This window comes from Gallinula chloropus (genome assembly GCF_964237585.1).
Source record: "Gallinula chloropus genome assembly, chromosome: 5".
NCBI classification, from domain to species: domain Eukaryota; kingdom Metazoa; phylum Chordata; class Aves; order Gruiformes; family Rallidae; genus Gallinula; species Gallinula chloropus.
The window spans coordinates 50,588,983-50,606,778 of record NC_140090.1 but is presented as its reverse complement, the minus strand read 5'-3'; the positions used below and the strand labels follow the sequence as shown (position 1 = coordinate 50,606,778).

Below are 17,796 nucleotides of genomic sequence, written 5' to 3'. Positions count from 1 at the left end.
GATGTATGTTATATCATTCTTCACAAAATGCAGAAGGCCTGATCTCTCACCCTCCCTACAGGGACTGGCAACTCTGGCTTTGGTGGAATTATCCTGTTCTGCATTGGCACAGATGACAAAGATGCAACCCAGTAACATGGACATAAAAACAACAACAACAACAACACATTCTAAATACTGATTATCATAACAGAGCTCCTACCAAGCTTTGAGGGAAAGACCAATTTGCATGAGCAGTGAGCTGTTTAAAAAACAGACCAGAACATGTGAATTATTGAATTATGCATTACAGCACTTCTAAACTCACATAAAATTCAAATAAAACTGCATAAATTAAAAACTAGGAAAAATGTTTAAAGATAACCCAACCAAATGCACTTCCTACTTCCCAGACTAAACCCAGAAAGAAGCATTGCATCCTTTAATCTGCAAATCTCAATCCAGACCAACCCTGGATTACAGTAACTCCATCCTCAGGAGACCTAGGTGTGTATCCACCACAGTGCCACATGTGCTCAGTGCCTTGGGCCAACTAATAAATGAGTGACACCAGAATAAGCCCTTGCAAACAAACCACACACCATGCTGTGGGGTGAAATCTGTTTTCCAGATTCACTTTCTGTCTATCCTGGTCCAATATTCCTTCCCTGTCTCCAGCATAGCAATCAGCTGTACCCTTCCCGCTGTGAGGGTGGCCTACCAGGGTAGCAGCTCAGAAAGGGTAGTCTCAGTACCACATCAAAAGACTGGCTCAGCTTTTCCAGAGGGTACATCACAGGAGTTCACAGTGAGGCAGATGCCCACAGCCAACATGCCTCAGTGCCAGGACAACAAAAAGATCCTAGCTGAGGCCTCCCCAAATGGCAAACACAGTCACAAAACCAGAATCATTAAGGTTGGAAAAGACCTTCAAGATCATGAAGTCCAACTGTCCCCCTACCACCTATACTACTAACTAAACCATGTCCTTAAGCACCTCATCCAACCTTTCCTTGAACACCCCAAGGGATGATGACTCCACCACCTCCCTTGACAACCTGTTCTGATGCCCAACCGCTCTTTCTGAGAAGAAATTTCTCCTAATTTCTAACCTGAACCTCCCCCTGCGCAACTTGCAGCCATTCCCTCTTGTCCTATTGCTACTTATCTGTGGGAAGAGGCTGAGCCCCAGCTCAAGACAACCTCCTTTCAGGCAGCTGTAGAAAGCAATAAGGTCTGCCCTGAGCCTCCTCTTCTCCAGACTAAACAGTCCCAGTTCTCTCAGCTGCTCCTCATAAGACTTATGTTCCAGACCCTTCACCAGCTTCATTGCCCTTCTCTGGACACACTCCAGGGCCTCGTAGTGAGGGGCCCAGAACTGAACACATTATTCGAGGGGCAGCCTCACCAGAGCTGAGTACAAGGGGATGATCACCTCTCTGGTCCTGCTGACTACGCTATGCCAGATGCAAGGCAGGATGTTGTTGGCCTTCTTGGCCACCTGGGCACACTGTAGTCATGACCTTATTACAGGGCTGCAGGTGAACGTTTCACAAGCACGCGTATGAATGTTTATAATGCAATTCAGAACTGCCACAAGCTGAACATAAAGTGCCCACTTGCTGTGAAAGAAACAATGCTATTAAGGGCCCCAGGCTGTTAGGATATATCGTAGGCTACTCCTAGGACATGCTGGAAGAAGCCAGTGTAGCAAGTGCCTGTCTCATCAATCACAGCAGTTACGTAAAGGCTGTCTGTGGATAACCACACTTACTTTTCTTATTATGGGCATGTCTCATACTCACCAGGCACTGCCTGTACTTGGGCTACAGTAAGATGCACATTTTTGGGTTTTTTTGCCCCTGTGTCCTCTCCCCACTGCTCAGGGACTTTCCATGCCTTATGATAAGTATCACTGGAACCACAAACAGCAAGAGTGTAATATCAAGATTCTTGAAGAAACTGTTCTTAGGAACTACTCAGTCATTGCCCAACAAAGCAACATTCCATCAGTAAATCCTGATTTGCTGACAGGGACCTATTCACAGACACATACTGATTGCAATGGATTTTCACCAGGGCTGCGGCGGTACTTCCTAGGGAACCTGCTTTGGCAGGGGGGCTGGACTCCATGATCTCTGGAGGTCCCTTCCAACCCCTACAATTCTGTGTATCTGTCAATCTGGTCAAGTTTTCTCCCTGCCAGCCTGCGCACCTCACCATCAGGTCCACCGTATGGCGTGGGAACATCAGTCCTCCTGCGGCTCCTTGCTCCTTTGCACACATCTTTGAGCTGTTCATCAGACAGTGTGGAAACTATGAGAGGCCCTGCCTGAACAGCTCTTAAACCTGAGGTGTAGTTCCCGAAATGCAACCTTCTCTGATACACTGATTTTTCAGCTGCCCAGGAGTCCCACGTTTCGGCCTCCTCTCTGTGTAACAGGCATACCAAAAAAACTCTGTCCTCTATTCAAGTTGCAGCGTACACAGCTCAGCAATTCACATCAGCTTTACTGATTGCCTTTGAGAGGGCAATCACTAAGAGCAGCTTTTTATAATCACATGTATTGTTCCATACTAGCTTTTCTATTCTCTGTTTTTAAAAAGCCAGTTCTCTTCATTGTAACATTTGTTCCTGGGGCCTGAATATAGCTTTTATCTCCCGAAGGTGCAGGTTATATTACACTCCTGTCCAAACCCAGCTACACACAATGACTAAAGCAGTATTCAATGTAATCACCAGCTATAGTATTAGAATTCCATGTTCCTGCAATAAAATGTAAATATTTCCTTCCATCCAGATGGAATTTCATATTCTAAGTTGATGCTGATGTTCATAAATCATGCATGATAAATACCTCTTGAAATTAAAATCCTTGATTCACAGACCAGGCATGGTTTAGCCACAAACAAGATGGCATTTTCTCATTCCTCTGACTGCAGCTTCTTCACCAAGTCTGTACTTCCATTTCCCCTGAATCCCACTAAAATTTTTCCTTCACTTTTTGAGTGGTTATCACAACATGAAAGCACCTCCCCAAAACCCAAACTATACAAATAAGTCATATATCTGTAGATTTTTTATTCCATTCTGCCTGTTGTTCCCTGCTCCGTGTCTGTTGATGAACATTGCTTGCTAGGTTACCCTGAATTTAGATGGCTCTGCTTAACAGGGACTGTGCTGCAAAGTTGTTCATATCTCAGCAGTTTTTAATCCATGTTTAGAGAAATTAAAATTACTCTGGTTTTATCTGCCCCATGCTCACTTCAACAGATTTTCTTAAAACCCGTGCAGTTTAGAGACATCTAGACCTTTAAACTCCAATGAGAGTGATGGCAGAGTGATAGCAGCCTGCAGAAACTCAATTAAAGCTAAAGTAATAACAAGCTGCACTAGGAATAATCAACCTTGCTTCTCAGTACACGGCAGAAACAAATCCTTCTCCTGCATACACACACATCTGATAGAGAGAGGAGCCTGCCCAGTGCACCCCTGCTGCAGAGTGGCTGTCTCTTCTTCTCCAAAAAAGCAGAAAGCTTTTGGTATGCGAGTTCAGGACCCTCTGCAGATGCAGAACTCTAAAGCACTGTTAATTTTAGCAGTAACCCAGCAAAACCAGGGCGGCAGATAGCGACGCTTGAGTTTTCTGGGGCTGGCAGATGTGTTCTGTCAAAATCTTGCTATGATTGTTGACTGCTGCCAAGGCTGAATACTTAACCTTTGACATGTCCCAGAGCAGAGAAGGCAGAAAACACGGCAGGACGTCATACCCTGGCAGCTATGTGTTCACAGCCTGTTGCACCAGCCGGTTCTGTGAGCCCGATGCAGCAGCCAGTGACCTGCAGGAGCTGAGACAGGCAGGTAATTGCCCTGGCCCTGTCAAAGCTGTCTGATGACGGAGGGATGGGGCAAGCTGCTGGTGACCCTTTAAGAGGAGTCACCAGATGCTGTGACCCTCAAACTGAAAGTGATAACTTCAGCATACGCAATTCAAAGCCCCCTGCCTCAGCTGGGTGGTGGGAATGTTTCTTCCACAAACAGTTAAGACAGTTAAAGCCAATTAAGTGTGTGTGTGAGGTCAGGGACCACGTGTTAATGCTTTCTTACTCCATGTTTGAAGTTCCTTATTTGAGACTAAAGTCACCTCTGTTTTGCTGTAATACAATCAAACTCAGCCACGAGTTGAGATGCGATTGCTACGCTTTCACAGCTCATAGCATGGTAAATCCAGGTACCTTTACTTAACAGATTTAGCATTGCGGGTAGCAGGAGGTGTTAGGAGCTACCTTGGTGTTACCTAAGGAGCTACCTTGATTTCAAAACAGGAAGAAATAGCATAGTGAACAACAGTTTCATACCAGGCAAATTACAAAGGCCAAACTATTGAAGCGGGCACCAGGTTTGTGACACCAAACTTGCCACGTTCCTCTTTACAAGAAATCCACATGGTATTTTCCTAGCATAAAGAATGACAGGAAATTAGAAAGCAAGCTTCCTAGGCAGAGGCTAATTAGAAACACTTTCTCAGATGCAGGATTTTGCTGTGTCTCAATTGCAGATATGAGCATTGGAAGGTGAAAGCAGTTCTTTGTGAAAGCTAATTAAATGCTTGGTCATTCTGCTAAAGCTTCCTCTGAGAGGAGAAATTAATATCATTTACAATGTTGCCTACTAAAAGCTGTGGTGAAGGCAACCAGTTCATTCCCAATAAGGACCAAACCACCACTGGATGGCAACTGTCCCTACTGACCTAGTAGAAAACAGACCTTGGAGGCGATTAGCTCTGTATGCCTGCTGGCTGTGCCCTGACCCACTGAGCATCCCTGGGACATACAGCTGTTGCTTTGATCCCTCCACAGAACGACAAGGCCGCCATGCTCCTTGAGGTGGAGAACAAAGAGCAGAGATTTGGCCCACCTGCTGCAAACTTGATGTGCACCACAAAGCAGGGTCAAATCGGCACCCATGCATAGGAAATTTGTAAAGCACTGCCCTGAGAATTGACAGATGCAAAGAGTGTGACAGTCCAAGCCTGTCAGTAAGAGCTAAATCTTATCTTAGGACACAACCTTACTCAGAGATTGGGTCAGCTGGGTGAGTTAAAACCTCGTTTCCAGCCTTTTGCACCACCATGAAGGATGGGAGGAGATGCTGTGATTTCCAGGGGTTATCAGAGCTGCATTACTTCATGAGTTACATGCCATCATGCCTCAGCTAACACCTGGCCTGAATACCCTGTAGCCTTCACAATTTTGGACAAGTACAGTTACCACAGCACACAGGGTCTAAACTGTACAGAAAAGCATGCCCATGCTCAGGTGCCTGACTTCCTCTTCCCTGTTCTCAGTGCAATACAGCTCTGAGGAGGAGTGAGGTAAGTCAGCATGAGGGGGAGGGAGAAGAAAAGGAGTGCCAAGATATTTTTGAAACTTGGCACAGAGGAACTGAAGTTTCTGAAGTGAGGAAGTTCTTCCTGCTTGAAATGTAAGGAGTTTAAAGAATGATGAAATTTGCATTCTTATCTTCATCCCTTTCACTTTCTCCAAACAGCTCTAGGCATATAAATACAGAATACAGCTGCCAACAGAGCGCCAGGAGTCTGAATATTTTATACAAAAGGCAGCGAATGAATTAGCTTCTCCTACAGTTAATCAGAAGTGAAATGCTCTGTCTTATCCCAAGGCTTACCTTGGTTGAAATCTCACAATTGCTTCCTGGCATCCAAAAGCCACGTTCTGTGCATAGTCATGAGCTGGGGAGCCCGCTTTCCCCTGCCGCTCTGAGAGGCCGGGCGATGCCCTTTCCAGCTCCTGCACAAAGGAAAGAAAAAGAATGCCTTGTCAGTACCAAGTGGGCTTATGTGAGTTTTCCATTACTCTCTTACTGTTATTTTCCCCTAGTTATTAAAAAATTATCATACAGTCTTGGGGACTAAAAGGTCACCACAAAAGTTTTCATTAAGTTCAAGATAGAAGCGGGTTGAACCAGTTCATTGTATTTTATTTGCCCAGAAAACTTGTGTGGTTTGATGGTCTCCAGGTAGAACAGGCATTTTCTTCATTTGTGCTTAGCATCTTTTGTAGGGACTGGGTTAAATTTTGCTAGGTACTGTATTCTCTAAAACCTAAAGTTGCAACAGCAAGGCTGGAAGAAAGATTTCTGCGTCATTACAGCATAAGGAAAATATTCTTCCTCAAAGATCCTTAATAACAAACACATAGGAAGACTACAAATGAGTTGTCAGGAAAACCTCTGGAATGGAAGCTGGAAATTTGTATTATTTGTAAATCTGAGGGATGTAGACTGGGGAAATAGAGAGAAGGAGGGTACGCTGGGGTTCAGAAGATGACTTCCTTGTGACTGTAGTAGCATCATTAGGGGAGATTTCTAGTCAGGACTCAAGTACTAGCTTTTTATGCCATCATATGACGGTAAGGAGTTTCAGGATACAACAAAATACGTAAAGAGGCAACAGCCACTGTTTTTACCAGTTGAAGGCCTTGTATAGCGTTCTTGCAACAACCTCAACATGTACAGTTAGATGAGCTTAGTTTCAGAAGTTGACTGCAAAAGCAGTTAATACAGCTAAAAAGAAAACTTTGGGTGCTATGTGAGTAAAACAAATGTATTTCTAGTTAATCAAGTGTATCTTATGGTTGAAGCCTTCTTGGTGTTGAACTATTTAAGTTAATCAGTCAAAGAAAGTCAGTGCAAAACCAAACCTGCATTAAAATGGTAAACTTGCTTCAGCAGGAGCCTCTTTTGCAATACACCTTTCCAGTCTCAGCACAGAGAACACGGCGATTCTACGTGCTTTCTGCCAGATGACAGGGAGAGCTGAGGACAAGCATACGTGCTGGTAATAAGCGCTCACTTGCAGGCTTGATGTTTGAGGATATGGGTGGGTTTTGGTTGTGGCTTTTTGTGGGGTTTTTCTGTGGGTTGGGGTGGGGTTTTCTTGCTATTGTTGTTCTTCATTAGCAATGTTAAGATTTTAAAGAGTAAGCCTGGGAAATCGGTAATAAAGTGCTGATAATAACTTCTCACTTGCAGGCTGGATGTTCGAGGATTTGTGTGGGATTTGGTTGTGCTTTCATTTGATTTGGGGTTGGAGGGTTTTTTTTTCGGTTGGTTGGGTTGTTTTTCTTTGTGGTGGGACAGGATAAGTTATGGGGTCAGTATTTCAAAGAGTAACCCTAGGGAAAAACAGGATCTCAGTCTCTTCAGAGCAATGAAACCCGCTCCTGACGTGTCAAAGGCACCCAACGGTACACTCCGCCCTTCCAGTGTGTGCTTGTTTCTTCCTCGCTACAGAGAGCGAAGCAGCGACAGCGACCACTGAGGTGTGTTCAGGGCTGAGGGAGAGACCAGGGCGGTACAGAGAGGGTCCCGAGAACAGGGCGTCCCGTGCAGCTCCCTCGACCCCCGGCGAAAAACCTACTCCACCCCCCCCACTCCTTTCCTCTCCTGGCCTTAAGAGGGGTCCAGGAGAGGTCACTGCCCAACCCACACGGCGCTGGAGAGCAAGTGGAAGACCACACCGTGGCTCAGCCGGGCAGAGGCAGGAAGGGAGGCAGGAAGGGAGGAAGGGAGGGAGGGAGGGAGGAAGGAAGGAAGGGATGGGGGGAGGGAGGGAGGGAGCGGAGCTCAGCTCAGCCGGCTGGCAGGGGAGTTTGGCTGGTGAGGGTCAGCAGTCTCCGGTAAGGAGTGGAGCGGTGGTGTCTGCCCGGTGCAGGGTCAGGACCCCAGCACCTTCCAGCATGGAGGTAGGAACCCAGCACAGACAACCGCAGAAGCCTGTAGCTATGCAGGGAATGCCACAGCACGCTGGCAGCAGGAACCAGCTCTGATCAGGGCTGTGCGGACAGGTAAGGGATCTCCTCAGCTGAGCAGCACGCCTGCAAGGCCAGGTGGGTGTGCTCGAAGGCAAACTAGATAAACTCAGGAGCATTAGGGAGGCTGAGGTGGAGATGGATTGGTGGAGCCAGGCTCTGCCCTCCCAGCAATGGAAGTGTGAGCACCCAGTAGGTATTATCGAGGATTAGAGTGACCCTGTACCCTCCCTCAGGCGGGACAGACTAAATGAAAGGGATGAATGGAAGCAAGTATGTGGCAAGGGAAGTAGGAGGGTGCCTTCCATGCCTGTCCTTCCTCCCTAAGGTCCCTTGAGTAATAGATATGAGGCTCTACTAGAAGGTGACCAGCCAGTTAATGAGATGGTTGATAGGATACCTGAGGTAGCAGTCCCTAGGACAAGATCCCTTAAGCAGACCATCAAAACAGCCTATGTTAAGAAGAAAAGATGGGCCATTGTCTTAGGGGACATTTTTCTAGTCATTTACCTTCATAATATGACTTTAAAAATGAACTTTTACTGGTTTTACCTATTAGCTACCACATTTGGTGTCAGTTTATGTCTCGGTATCAATAAGGAATTTGAGAATGATTCATTTAATAATCCATATTCATGACTGTGCATCAAAGTTGAGTGACAGGAGGAAGGATTAGGGAAGGAAAGCAGATTTTCCATTCCTCAACATCTGTTCTCACACTGACTCCCCAGAGTATGTTCTGAGCATATGCTTCCTCACCTCTTGAAGTCAAATAAATCCTAATTAATTTGATTTTCTATAGATTAACATTGCTAAAGAAGCTCATGAAACTGTAAGAAAGATGAAATCAGGTAGCTAGAGCACAGCAGCAAGCAGCATCACGTTCCAGCAGCCAGCCTCTCTTCCCATACTTTAGAAAGGTTGCCAGGTCCCCCCCATACACAGTTCCAGCCCCCAAAGAAATAGCCTCATGCAATATCCAAGGTACATCTTTACTGTAGTGGCACTTTAGCAGTGAATAAGCAGTCAAGTTAAGTCACTTGGTACTGCACTTTTATTAGACTTGGTCCTATTAATCATCACTGTAAATTTAATGACCCTTCATCAAGACCTAGGGTACATGACCACAGTACCACACTTGCTTCAAAATAATCAGAGGCACAGGAATCACACCTCAGCAGACTATAGAGCCTTGTGAAGCCCCAAATCCCCAAGCTGGCCGTCTTTCCTCTCCTTGAGCACAGAGGTTTGTTCTTTCTGTGTCCTTTCTACAATGGAAATCCCCTGGATTCTCACCAGTAGAAAGGCACACAAAATTGGTTCCAAATGCAAACAGACTTTAACCCAGAACACATAGCAAACTTCTTTATCTCCCAATAGCCTGTTCTGATTTTAAAGGGACAGTTGTCTAAGTTGTGCATATGCTCAGATACTGGTATTTGTGAGCTCAGCATCAGCTGTTTGTAAATGCATCACTTCTCTCAGAGCAGCTTGGTGCAAGGTATTTCACAAAAGGAAGGTATATGCAGCTGCACAGTGTTTCAAAGCATCACTCTGGCACGTTTTTCCCAATAGTAACACGTGAACATCAGCTACTAGAAACAACACAGCAGTGCTTTGCTTTCAGCTTCAAAACAGAGAGAAGTGATTGCTACCAGCTCATGACCAGAGCGTCTAACACAGCTGCAGTAGGTTTTAGGAGGTCATCAAGGATCCCAGTAAGAAACCACACACAGAAACAAACCTTTACAGAGCTCTTCTGCAAGCAGAGCCTTGTTTTTTTCAGAGTCATCTTTAACAAAGCCAGGAGTTAGATGCTTGGTTCTTGAAGAACCAAAGTCCTTGAGGTAGCTGAAGATGCAGCAAGCACGCGCTTGGGGTCAGGGAGCGTGCACATCCTCACTAAGGAGAGTGAAAGCTATACAAAATCATGGGCTTGGGAAATGCTTTCTCCAAAACAGCTTCCTTCTGCAAACTGTTCTGAGATAAACTCTTTCCTCTACAGCAGCCATCACTGAACTCAGTGTAGATACAGGATATCCACTGACAAGTGTTTCACAGTACTAGGATATGCTTCCCTGTACGAATGAGTAGCGTTCCTGTTATGGAGGGATGCTTGCTTCATGTTGATGTTTGACATTACACTCAAAGCTCTAAATTAACTCTCATCCCTCAAGTACTTCCATCAAATCAAAGCAAGATTGAATAGTGGCTATGTGCCTTACCTCCTCCAGTATGGCAGAGCTGGGAGCAATAGGGAGCATGTAGGGGCCCTTCTATCTCTCCTAATTCCAACACTGGGGTCATGCGACAATTATCTTCCTGACACTGCTCTTCCTTCCAGAGGCTGCATGTCTAAGTTGCACTGGTAATTTGTGGCAGTCTAATTATATACTAGAAAAGTTTCCCATGAAACAATATCAACACTTTCAGTGAACTGTTTCAGGCCACATAAATACCAGAGAGCAGCACATCTGTGCTGTGTTAGCTTTCAGCAGGTGAGAGATACAGGCACAACCTACACAGGGAGCAGCCAGACAGGAAACTCAGAAGTAGCTGAAAGCAACAGATGATCTATGAGACAGATCTTGCCCTGTTTATGACTTCTTTATGACCCATCTTCCTAATACGCTTCCACTTGCTCTTCATAGGGCAAAATTACCCATAATTTTTCTTATCTGCTGATAAACATGCACACCGCATCTCTCTGCAGCCTAAATAACGTTTCCTAGAAACACAATATAGTTACCAAAAAAATCAGCAGTTACTACTTCATCTCAGGGAGGAACTCCAGGAAAAACAAGCAAGAAGATTAGGACAAGAGTTGGCATTGATATTCTGAAAGAGACCATGATGGCACCGTTGGGATGCTACTTGCTTTTACCTTTTCTTCTGGGACTCCAAAGGATATTCATCACTTAGAAAGTAAGACGTACCATCCAAAATTATGAATTCCCATTCTGAATTTGTAAAAATGAAGAAAAAATTCTTTCCTGGTCTGTGAAGGGTTTACAGCACTTCAGAAAGTGATCTGCAAATTTCTATCCACAAGCAGAAAGAGACAAGAAGCTGAAAATAGGCAAATACATTATAAAACAAAGAAGAGGTGTAAATGCAGACATCTTTCTCAGCTTGTGGCTACTAGAGGCCAAGAAGCTACTGTCAAGTCTCTTGGCTATGACCATATTTCTAGCTGAGGGGTCAAACCTGGACCAGAGCTCTAACCTTTAAACTGCATGTGAAACATGACTTGGGAATCATGGGAGGAGAAAGCAGCTGTTGGGAGGTGATAACTCTGGAGTCTACACAGTAGACTCCACATAGTAGTACCTCCACAGCAGTGGTGGAAGCTTCTTCATTTCTAATCTTCTTGTATAGCCTTTAGAAACATTAAAGACTTTCTCCCCTCAGCTCAACCTGGGGAAGCCAGTGGGCAAGGGCACCAGTACTAGAATCTGCACTGGGATAGATTTGTCACTTAAAGTTTAAAAAAACCCCAAACAAACAGGAAGTAGGATTAAGGGAAAGTACAAAATCTCCTCTGGCAGCCAATATACCAGTACAAGAGATCCTCAGTCTAATCAACAAAACAGGACACGTCTAACAAAGAGCTACATCTACCAAGATTTTCATATTTGGTGCCAGCAGTGACAGGAAATCTGGAGAGATACATGCACATCTTCAGCACGTGCTCTCCACTCACTTCTGACAGCAATTGCAACACCTCTCTGCAATTCCCTGCCTGAAAGAAATTGTCTTTTGTTACAGGAGAGTTCCAGGACTCCAGGTCCCTGAAAATCAGGGTAGATTATTGTGGGGTCTTAGTCACATCATGGCTTACCAGGCTGCCCCCCTTGCATTTCAAAAGGTATGGCTGCTCACACACTGTGCCAGAAACCCACCCTTGGTAAGTTTAGTTCTTTACCTGACTTCCTTCGTGGCTTTTTCCAGTTTCTAGCTTTGCAATGGGCTTAGGTTTTCTTAGCTTTAAGTTGCCCATTTCAGGCTTTACAGTGTAGTCAATGACAACCTGCTGCTTGTGCAGCTGAGTATCTTGCAGAGGCAGCTGCCTTTCCTCTAAGACAGCAATGTTGGCCGGATAATTTTCTTTGTTATCATCATCTCTGTAAGAAAATAAAATTGAAATGCATCAGGCAGGACTTCAGACACCTGTCAAAACATTATGAAGGAAGAACAGTGACAAGTTCTTAGTTATTCAGGGCATTTTAATTTTACCAAGTTGAGTAGTCTACACACCAAATGCTGCATATGACAGTAAAAGGAATATGAGGCTACTGTTTATTGTCAAATCACAAGCTAAATTACTGTAGCATTATTAAACATTCAACTGTGGAGCCATTAAAAGATGACTAGTTTTAGAGGCACTCTTTGGCTTCAACCCAAGGGTTCATATTCCCTAAATAAAATCCGAAGCTGCCTTTTTCATCTAGACCATGCCCTGTTCAACGAGTCATGCTAGATTATAATATCACAAAAAAGTCATCATGTACAATAACTCCTCCCTATAGTCAAAACTTCTTTATGACAGTCTCTGTTTTTGAGGGCTTTTGGACAAAGTGAGGGAGGGCAGGCACACAAAGTAGGGTTTGAACAGCCAGAGATGTGTTTGAGTGGAAGGGCCAAGTATCATGAGCTCCCAACTTGGAGAAAGGGTCCTCCTGTGCAACAGCATTTCTGGTGTTTTAAACAGACATTGTTGCTCTCAGATGCTCACTGGATCTGTGACAGATATTTTCAATCTTTCAATCTCTGCCTAGCCCACAGTGTGACACCTCTCCTAAGAAGGCCTTGCTAGTCTTTTCCCCACCAAATCAATCCAACCTTAGACCAGGCTAATTCCTTCCTCTGGGAGCATCTCTCTGACACCATTAAGAAAGCTACTGCAATGCAGAATGTAAGGCTGCCTGCTTAGTTGGCAGGATGAGCAAATCAGTGTTACTGCTCTGAAATCCCTGGCTGCTGCTTAGTTTGCAGGTGAAATTTCAGATGTTAGCTTCAACTGGTAAAATCCTAACGGTTAGTGGAGAGATGACCTCTCTCCTGGTGACCAGGGGAGTCAAGGACTACTCAATTAAGTCCCCTACCCTTCTAGAGGTGTTTTTTTAGAAAGCATAACTTGCTAATTCAATGTTTTCTCCTAAGGATTCTAAGCTGCCAAATTCACTTTCCATCTGTGGCCCATCAGCATCCAGATGGATGCTCGCAGGGTGCCTATGGAGTTAAACACCATTGCTGCCCATGCCTTCCACAAGCGTGCACCAGGGCAGTTGTTATAGTTACAGGGAAGGCTGCTTTATATCCTATGGACACTTCAAGAATGTGCAGAAGTGTTGCTAATTTTAAGGCATCATCTGATTTAAAATCTTTCTGAAAGGTTAAGTTGCATTCTTCAGCAACCAACACACACTAACATAGCCAGGAGAGACACATGCCTCAAGAATACTTCAGTTAAATTACATTTTGATGCAATTCTTTGTTCACAGAGACACTCATGATTGAGCACATCCTTTCACAGTTGCAGAACTCCACTCACTACTACTCTGAACCAGCTGCCATACAGTAAAATTCAAACTATTAGCATCAGAGCTGCATCTGAGTGAAAGTAATATGCTGTGAAGTTAAGAACACACACCATAATATATTTACTTACGCAGTAACAACAGTAATTAACCTTAATATTGTTTATATATTAGTATACAAAATGAGTATGGACTTCCCAGAAATACTAATAACCTTAGCAGGTAATACCCCCAAAATTCTGTGTTCCCTTGAGAATAAGAGTTTATTTCTAATGGTTTAACAGAAGCACTCTGACAGCTTTAGCTGCTGCCAAAGAATTTCAGAGAAAATTTGAGGTAGAATACCTGGGGCTGAAACTGGCTGCTTGCCCTTCATGTACCAAATCTGAATCACTGTCACACCTTGAAAATGGATACCAAATAATTGCTGATTTTCTGTCAGATGCATGAATTTAACTTTTAATAACATGACAGTGCAGCTCAAAGTATAAACACAGAAATCATTTAAAGGGACACTTGAGTGCTGACACTTCCTGAATGCATTAGCATACAGATGAAAGCATTTGCTGCTCACAACTGGAACAGATTAGTAGAGCTGCAGATCCCCCCAGTCGTACAATATTCCTGTGGTGGGTGTAATGAAGACAGGAGTTGATGTACAAAATGGATAAGTTCACTATAGAAATCGAGTTGCCTTTGCCTCTGGATGCCAACCATGCCTTCCCCTTTGACCACTAATTTGGTCTCTGACACCAGCAAGGTGTGAGGATAGGACAGACTGGGGTGTATGAAGAAGGAAGCCCAGTACAAAAGAAACCAGGGACCTGAATAGAAAACATGATGGAAAAATTCAGGGGGAGAAAAACATAGCAAGGAAATACACCATGAGGAGACAGTGCCATGGACAGAGCTCCCAGCACAGCCATGAGAGTAGGCTAAGATGCCATCAGGCTTGCTGTGCACCATGGGTCACAGTTGACAAAGCATGAGGACCCTCTAAAGGGACAAATCCTCTGTCCTGCTTGTGATACAGGAAGAGGAGGTGGAAGAAAGCAGCTCTCCTAATGGTGTCACTCACTCCCTTCTCTCACCAGTCACCACACTTCACAGCCTTCAGTCCTGAAAGACCATCTTGGTTACTGGGAAGACTCTCTAGAGGGACAATAGATGACTGAGCACAGTCCGGTCTATGTGTGCATACTCCTTAACCTGGGGAAGTGCCCTGGGATTGCTTTCCCTGAATTGGCTGTGAGGTGATCCCGAGAAACAGGGATCCTAGTCTAGCACCCAAGACAGAGCTTATTAACAACAGAAGTGTGCGTGGCAAAATGCATTTGAATAACTGGAAAGCAGTAGGTAGGAAAGATAAGCAATAAGGAACCAGGGAAGCCCATGTCCATCATGTAATAAAAAGATTGTAAGAAAGTTCAGAAGCAACACACTGAAATTGTTAATGGAAATTTTTCTAAGAATAAATATTAACCAAAAAAGTTCACTCACACAAGCCATTACTTAAGGCTATGACTGTAGTAGGACCTTTAGAAAAATGAATCCATGATACAATGTAAATATTCATCACTAAAGCACAGAGTGTTTTTACCTTGGCTGCTTTAAGAAATGCAGCTTAGGTTCATGCCACTTGCCTGCATCTCTCACATAGACATGAGGTGCTCCTCTCTGAAAATTTTGTTGTCCAGCTTTAGCTATATATAGGTACATATATACAAGTAGAGGGAGGAAAGTTTTGGCAAAACTTGGGGCCACATAGTAGAGAGAGTTCCCGCCAAACAAAAAATTGGAGCAGCGTCTCACTCATTCCTAAAATATCAAAGAATATCCTAGAACAGCTTCGAGTCATAAACCTGTATCAGTTGAAGCTTATGTTGGGCAGGAAATACGTCTTTTAACAAAGCCAGTGATGTGAATCCTTGTCCTTCCGTACCTAATCTAAGTACTGACTGATGGATACATCTCTTAAAAGCAAGCACATCCATTACTTATGGCCCTGGCCAGAGTGAAGGCAGGGATGGGATCCCAGTATGCGTGGACTGCTGCTCTGACTCTTTATAGCACCCTGGTTTAATGGGATTAGCCTTTTAACTTTCTTCTGTTCTCACCTTTCAAGAGGAGCCATTTCAGTATGGCTTGAAAACTGCTCCCTTTTGCTGACTTGACCTTTAAGAATTTCACATGAGCAACTCCTCAACCAGGCTGCACGCATGGCTTGCTGGAAGCTTAGCAGCCTCAGGCACTTCCCTTCTGTGAAGAAATGTTCCTGAAAGGACCATATCACCCATTATACCATCCAGGAAGCCCCACGTTTGCCTTCGCTACAAGTAAAGACACAAATCATCACATGGGGATGTCTAAAGTTGCATGGCAAGCGCTCTCTTTCTTCTGCTAAATAAAAGTAACCTATTTTCAGATATGGCCAGCACAAACAACTAGTGCTGAAATCAGTAAGATTTATGTATCCTCAGCGGTTCTCAAAAACAGGCTTTGGGGAGAGGATCTAAACTGGGTTTAGGGAAACTGGCTCTGGAAACCAGCTTGTTCATTTGGACAGTGCTTTTCAGATCTCACTGCTTGCTTTTTTTTTTTTTCAAAAGCATTTTTCAACTTCTGTGTTTGGGATGATAAAATTAAAAATTAAAGCCCCACAACCAACAACTGTTTAAAAGAGTGAGAGTCACCCTTCAGGCACAGCACTGCCCACACCCCTCTCCCATGGTCAGTGCTGGCACTCCCCAATTCAGATTTTACACATCCTGCCCCTTGTCTTCATGGTCACACGAAGGACCATGGAGAAAGGCCATCATCCTTTTAAGACCCAGCAACCTCAGGGATGAGTCAGGCACAGGGGTCACCCCAGGAGAATCTCTGTGGGAAGCAAGTGATATACTTAGGGACAGAGGAAAGGGATGGAGAAAGAAATATGAAAAATATACTATCAGTAATCTGGTTATTCTTCTGAGAGGAGGGAACATCCCCAAATATTACAGACCACAATTCACTACTTAACTAATAGGGACACAGCAAAATAATAATAATTTAAAAAATTAATGATTTATTAGCTTCTTTTAAAGCTTTCTAGATCTGTCTCGATCACACAAAAAGAGTGACTATATTAAAACATGAAATAAAGCAAGGCAGTGCAAGCAAATAAAATGAAGGAATGTATGAGAGGCAAATTATTTGGATACCTATGAAATGTTACTTTTTCTATGGTGGTTTTGACAGAACTCAGGGGTGTCTCAGGTGATTAAAACCTGGCCTGCTTTCAGAATGTACCCTGCCCCTGCAACACTTAGGCAAACAGCTCACTGTCCAGCTGGGGATTTTAAAGTTACAAGCATTTCAGCAGTGTAAAGCTCACCTAACATAAACCAAATCTATAAATCTTTTCCTTCCTGAAAAGCTGCTTGGCACACTGCTGCTGAAGAATCTTCCTTAAAAGCCTCTGCAACAATCAAAAGCATGCAGAAGAACAACATGGGGAACACCAAAATTTAAGTGGTTTAGAGTGAAATAAAGCAAAGGTAATTTTATTTGTAACAGTTCCTAAAGCTTTTGCCTTTCTAACTTTCTGTTGTCTCGGTGAAACAACAAAAAATCAACACATATATCCCCTATGAGCATGATGTATATGAAAGGCTCTCTAAGAAGTTTATGGAATTGATTGCTGAGAAATTATCTATTTGGTACATGTTATGTCTAAATAATCCATAGGTGTTTTCTTCAAAATATTTGCAAATAATTCCTTTTTTCTAATAATGCTTGCGGGAAACATGGACCATGTGTTCTTAGAAAACTCATACTTGTGTTTATCACCAGCACCATTAGCAAAACCAAGCAGTATTTCCATGCAAGATTTATCCTACACTGAAAATCATGCATTGAAACACGTGTGATGTGTACATCAAACATATATTCTCCCAGAAAGGTCTTTCCCTGCTGAACAGTTGCAGAGCACTTAAAGGCAGTGTTTGCATGCAGCCCTTCTCACACAGTCGAGAACAGATTACAGGAAAAGGAATCAAAATACATGGCAGAGAGCTCGGGACTTCTCACTTAGAATTATCCTCTATAATAGCTAAACTCAAATAAGGACATCTTTAAAGTGTTCACTTACTCTGCTAAAGCTGTCGTGTTGAAGGAATTGTCCTGAATGCTGAAACAGAAACAAGAGAACATCAGACAATTCAGCAAGGCAGGCAGGCTCCCTGCATCCTTCTCAGTTGTAGGAGAGCCTGCACAAACATGGCATTGCCAGGCAAACCTCCGTGCGCCAGCTCTGCGCGCACGACTCTACCTTCAGCTGCTCTGCACATGCTCATAATCAAAGGAACCACAGGGATTAGTGCTACGACGCTCACAAAGCCCAGCCAGCAGCACTCGGAATTAAGGCAGGGATGCAGGTAGTCTGTGAGTCTCAGCAAGGGAT

At 43.9% G+C, this 17,796-nt stretch overlaps 1 protein-coding gene across 1 annotated transcript in view; it reads right to left on the bottom strand.

Moving 5' to 3' along the window:
• The window catches only part of FAM13C (family with sequence similarity 13 member C), a gene marked incomplete at both ends in the record, with an annotated part of 50,251 nt that extends 32,705 nt beyond the window's left edge, over nt 1-17,546 (bottom strand). The window contains 4 exons of the mRNA XM_084265156.1: nt 5,669-5,790; nt 11,738-11,936; nt 13,698-13,754; nt 17,485-17,546. Of these exons, the coding sequence (XP_084121282.1) occupies nt 5,669-5,790; nt 11,738-11,936; nt 13,698-13,754; nt 17,485-17,546 (440 nt within the window). The remainder of the gene's footprint in view (nt 1-5,668; nt 5,791-11,737; nt 11,937-13,697; nt 13,755-17,484) is intronic.
• Between the last annotated feature and the right edge of the window lie 250 nt (nt 17,547-17,796).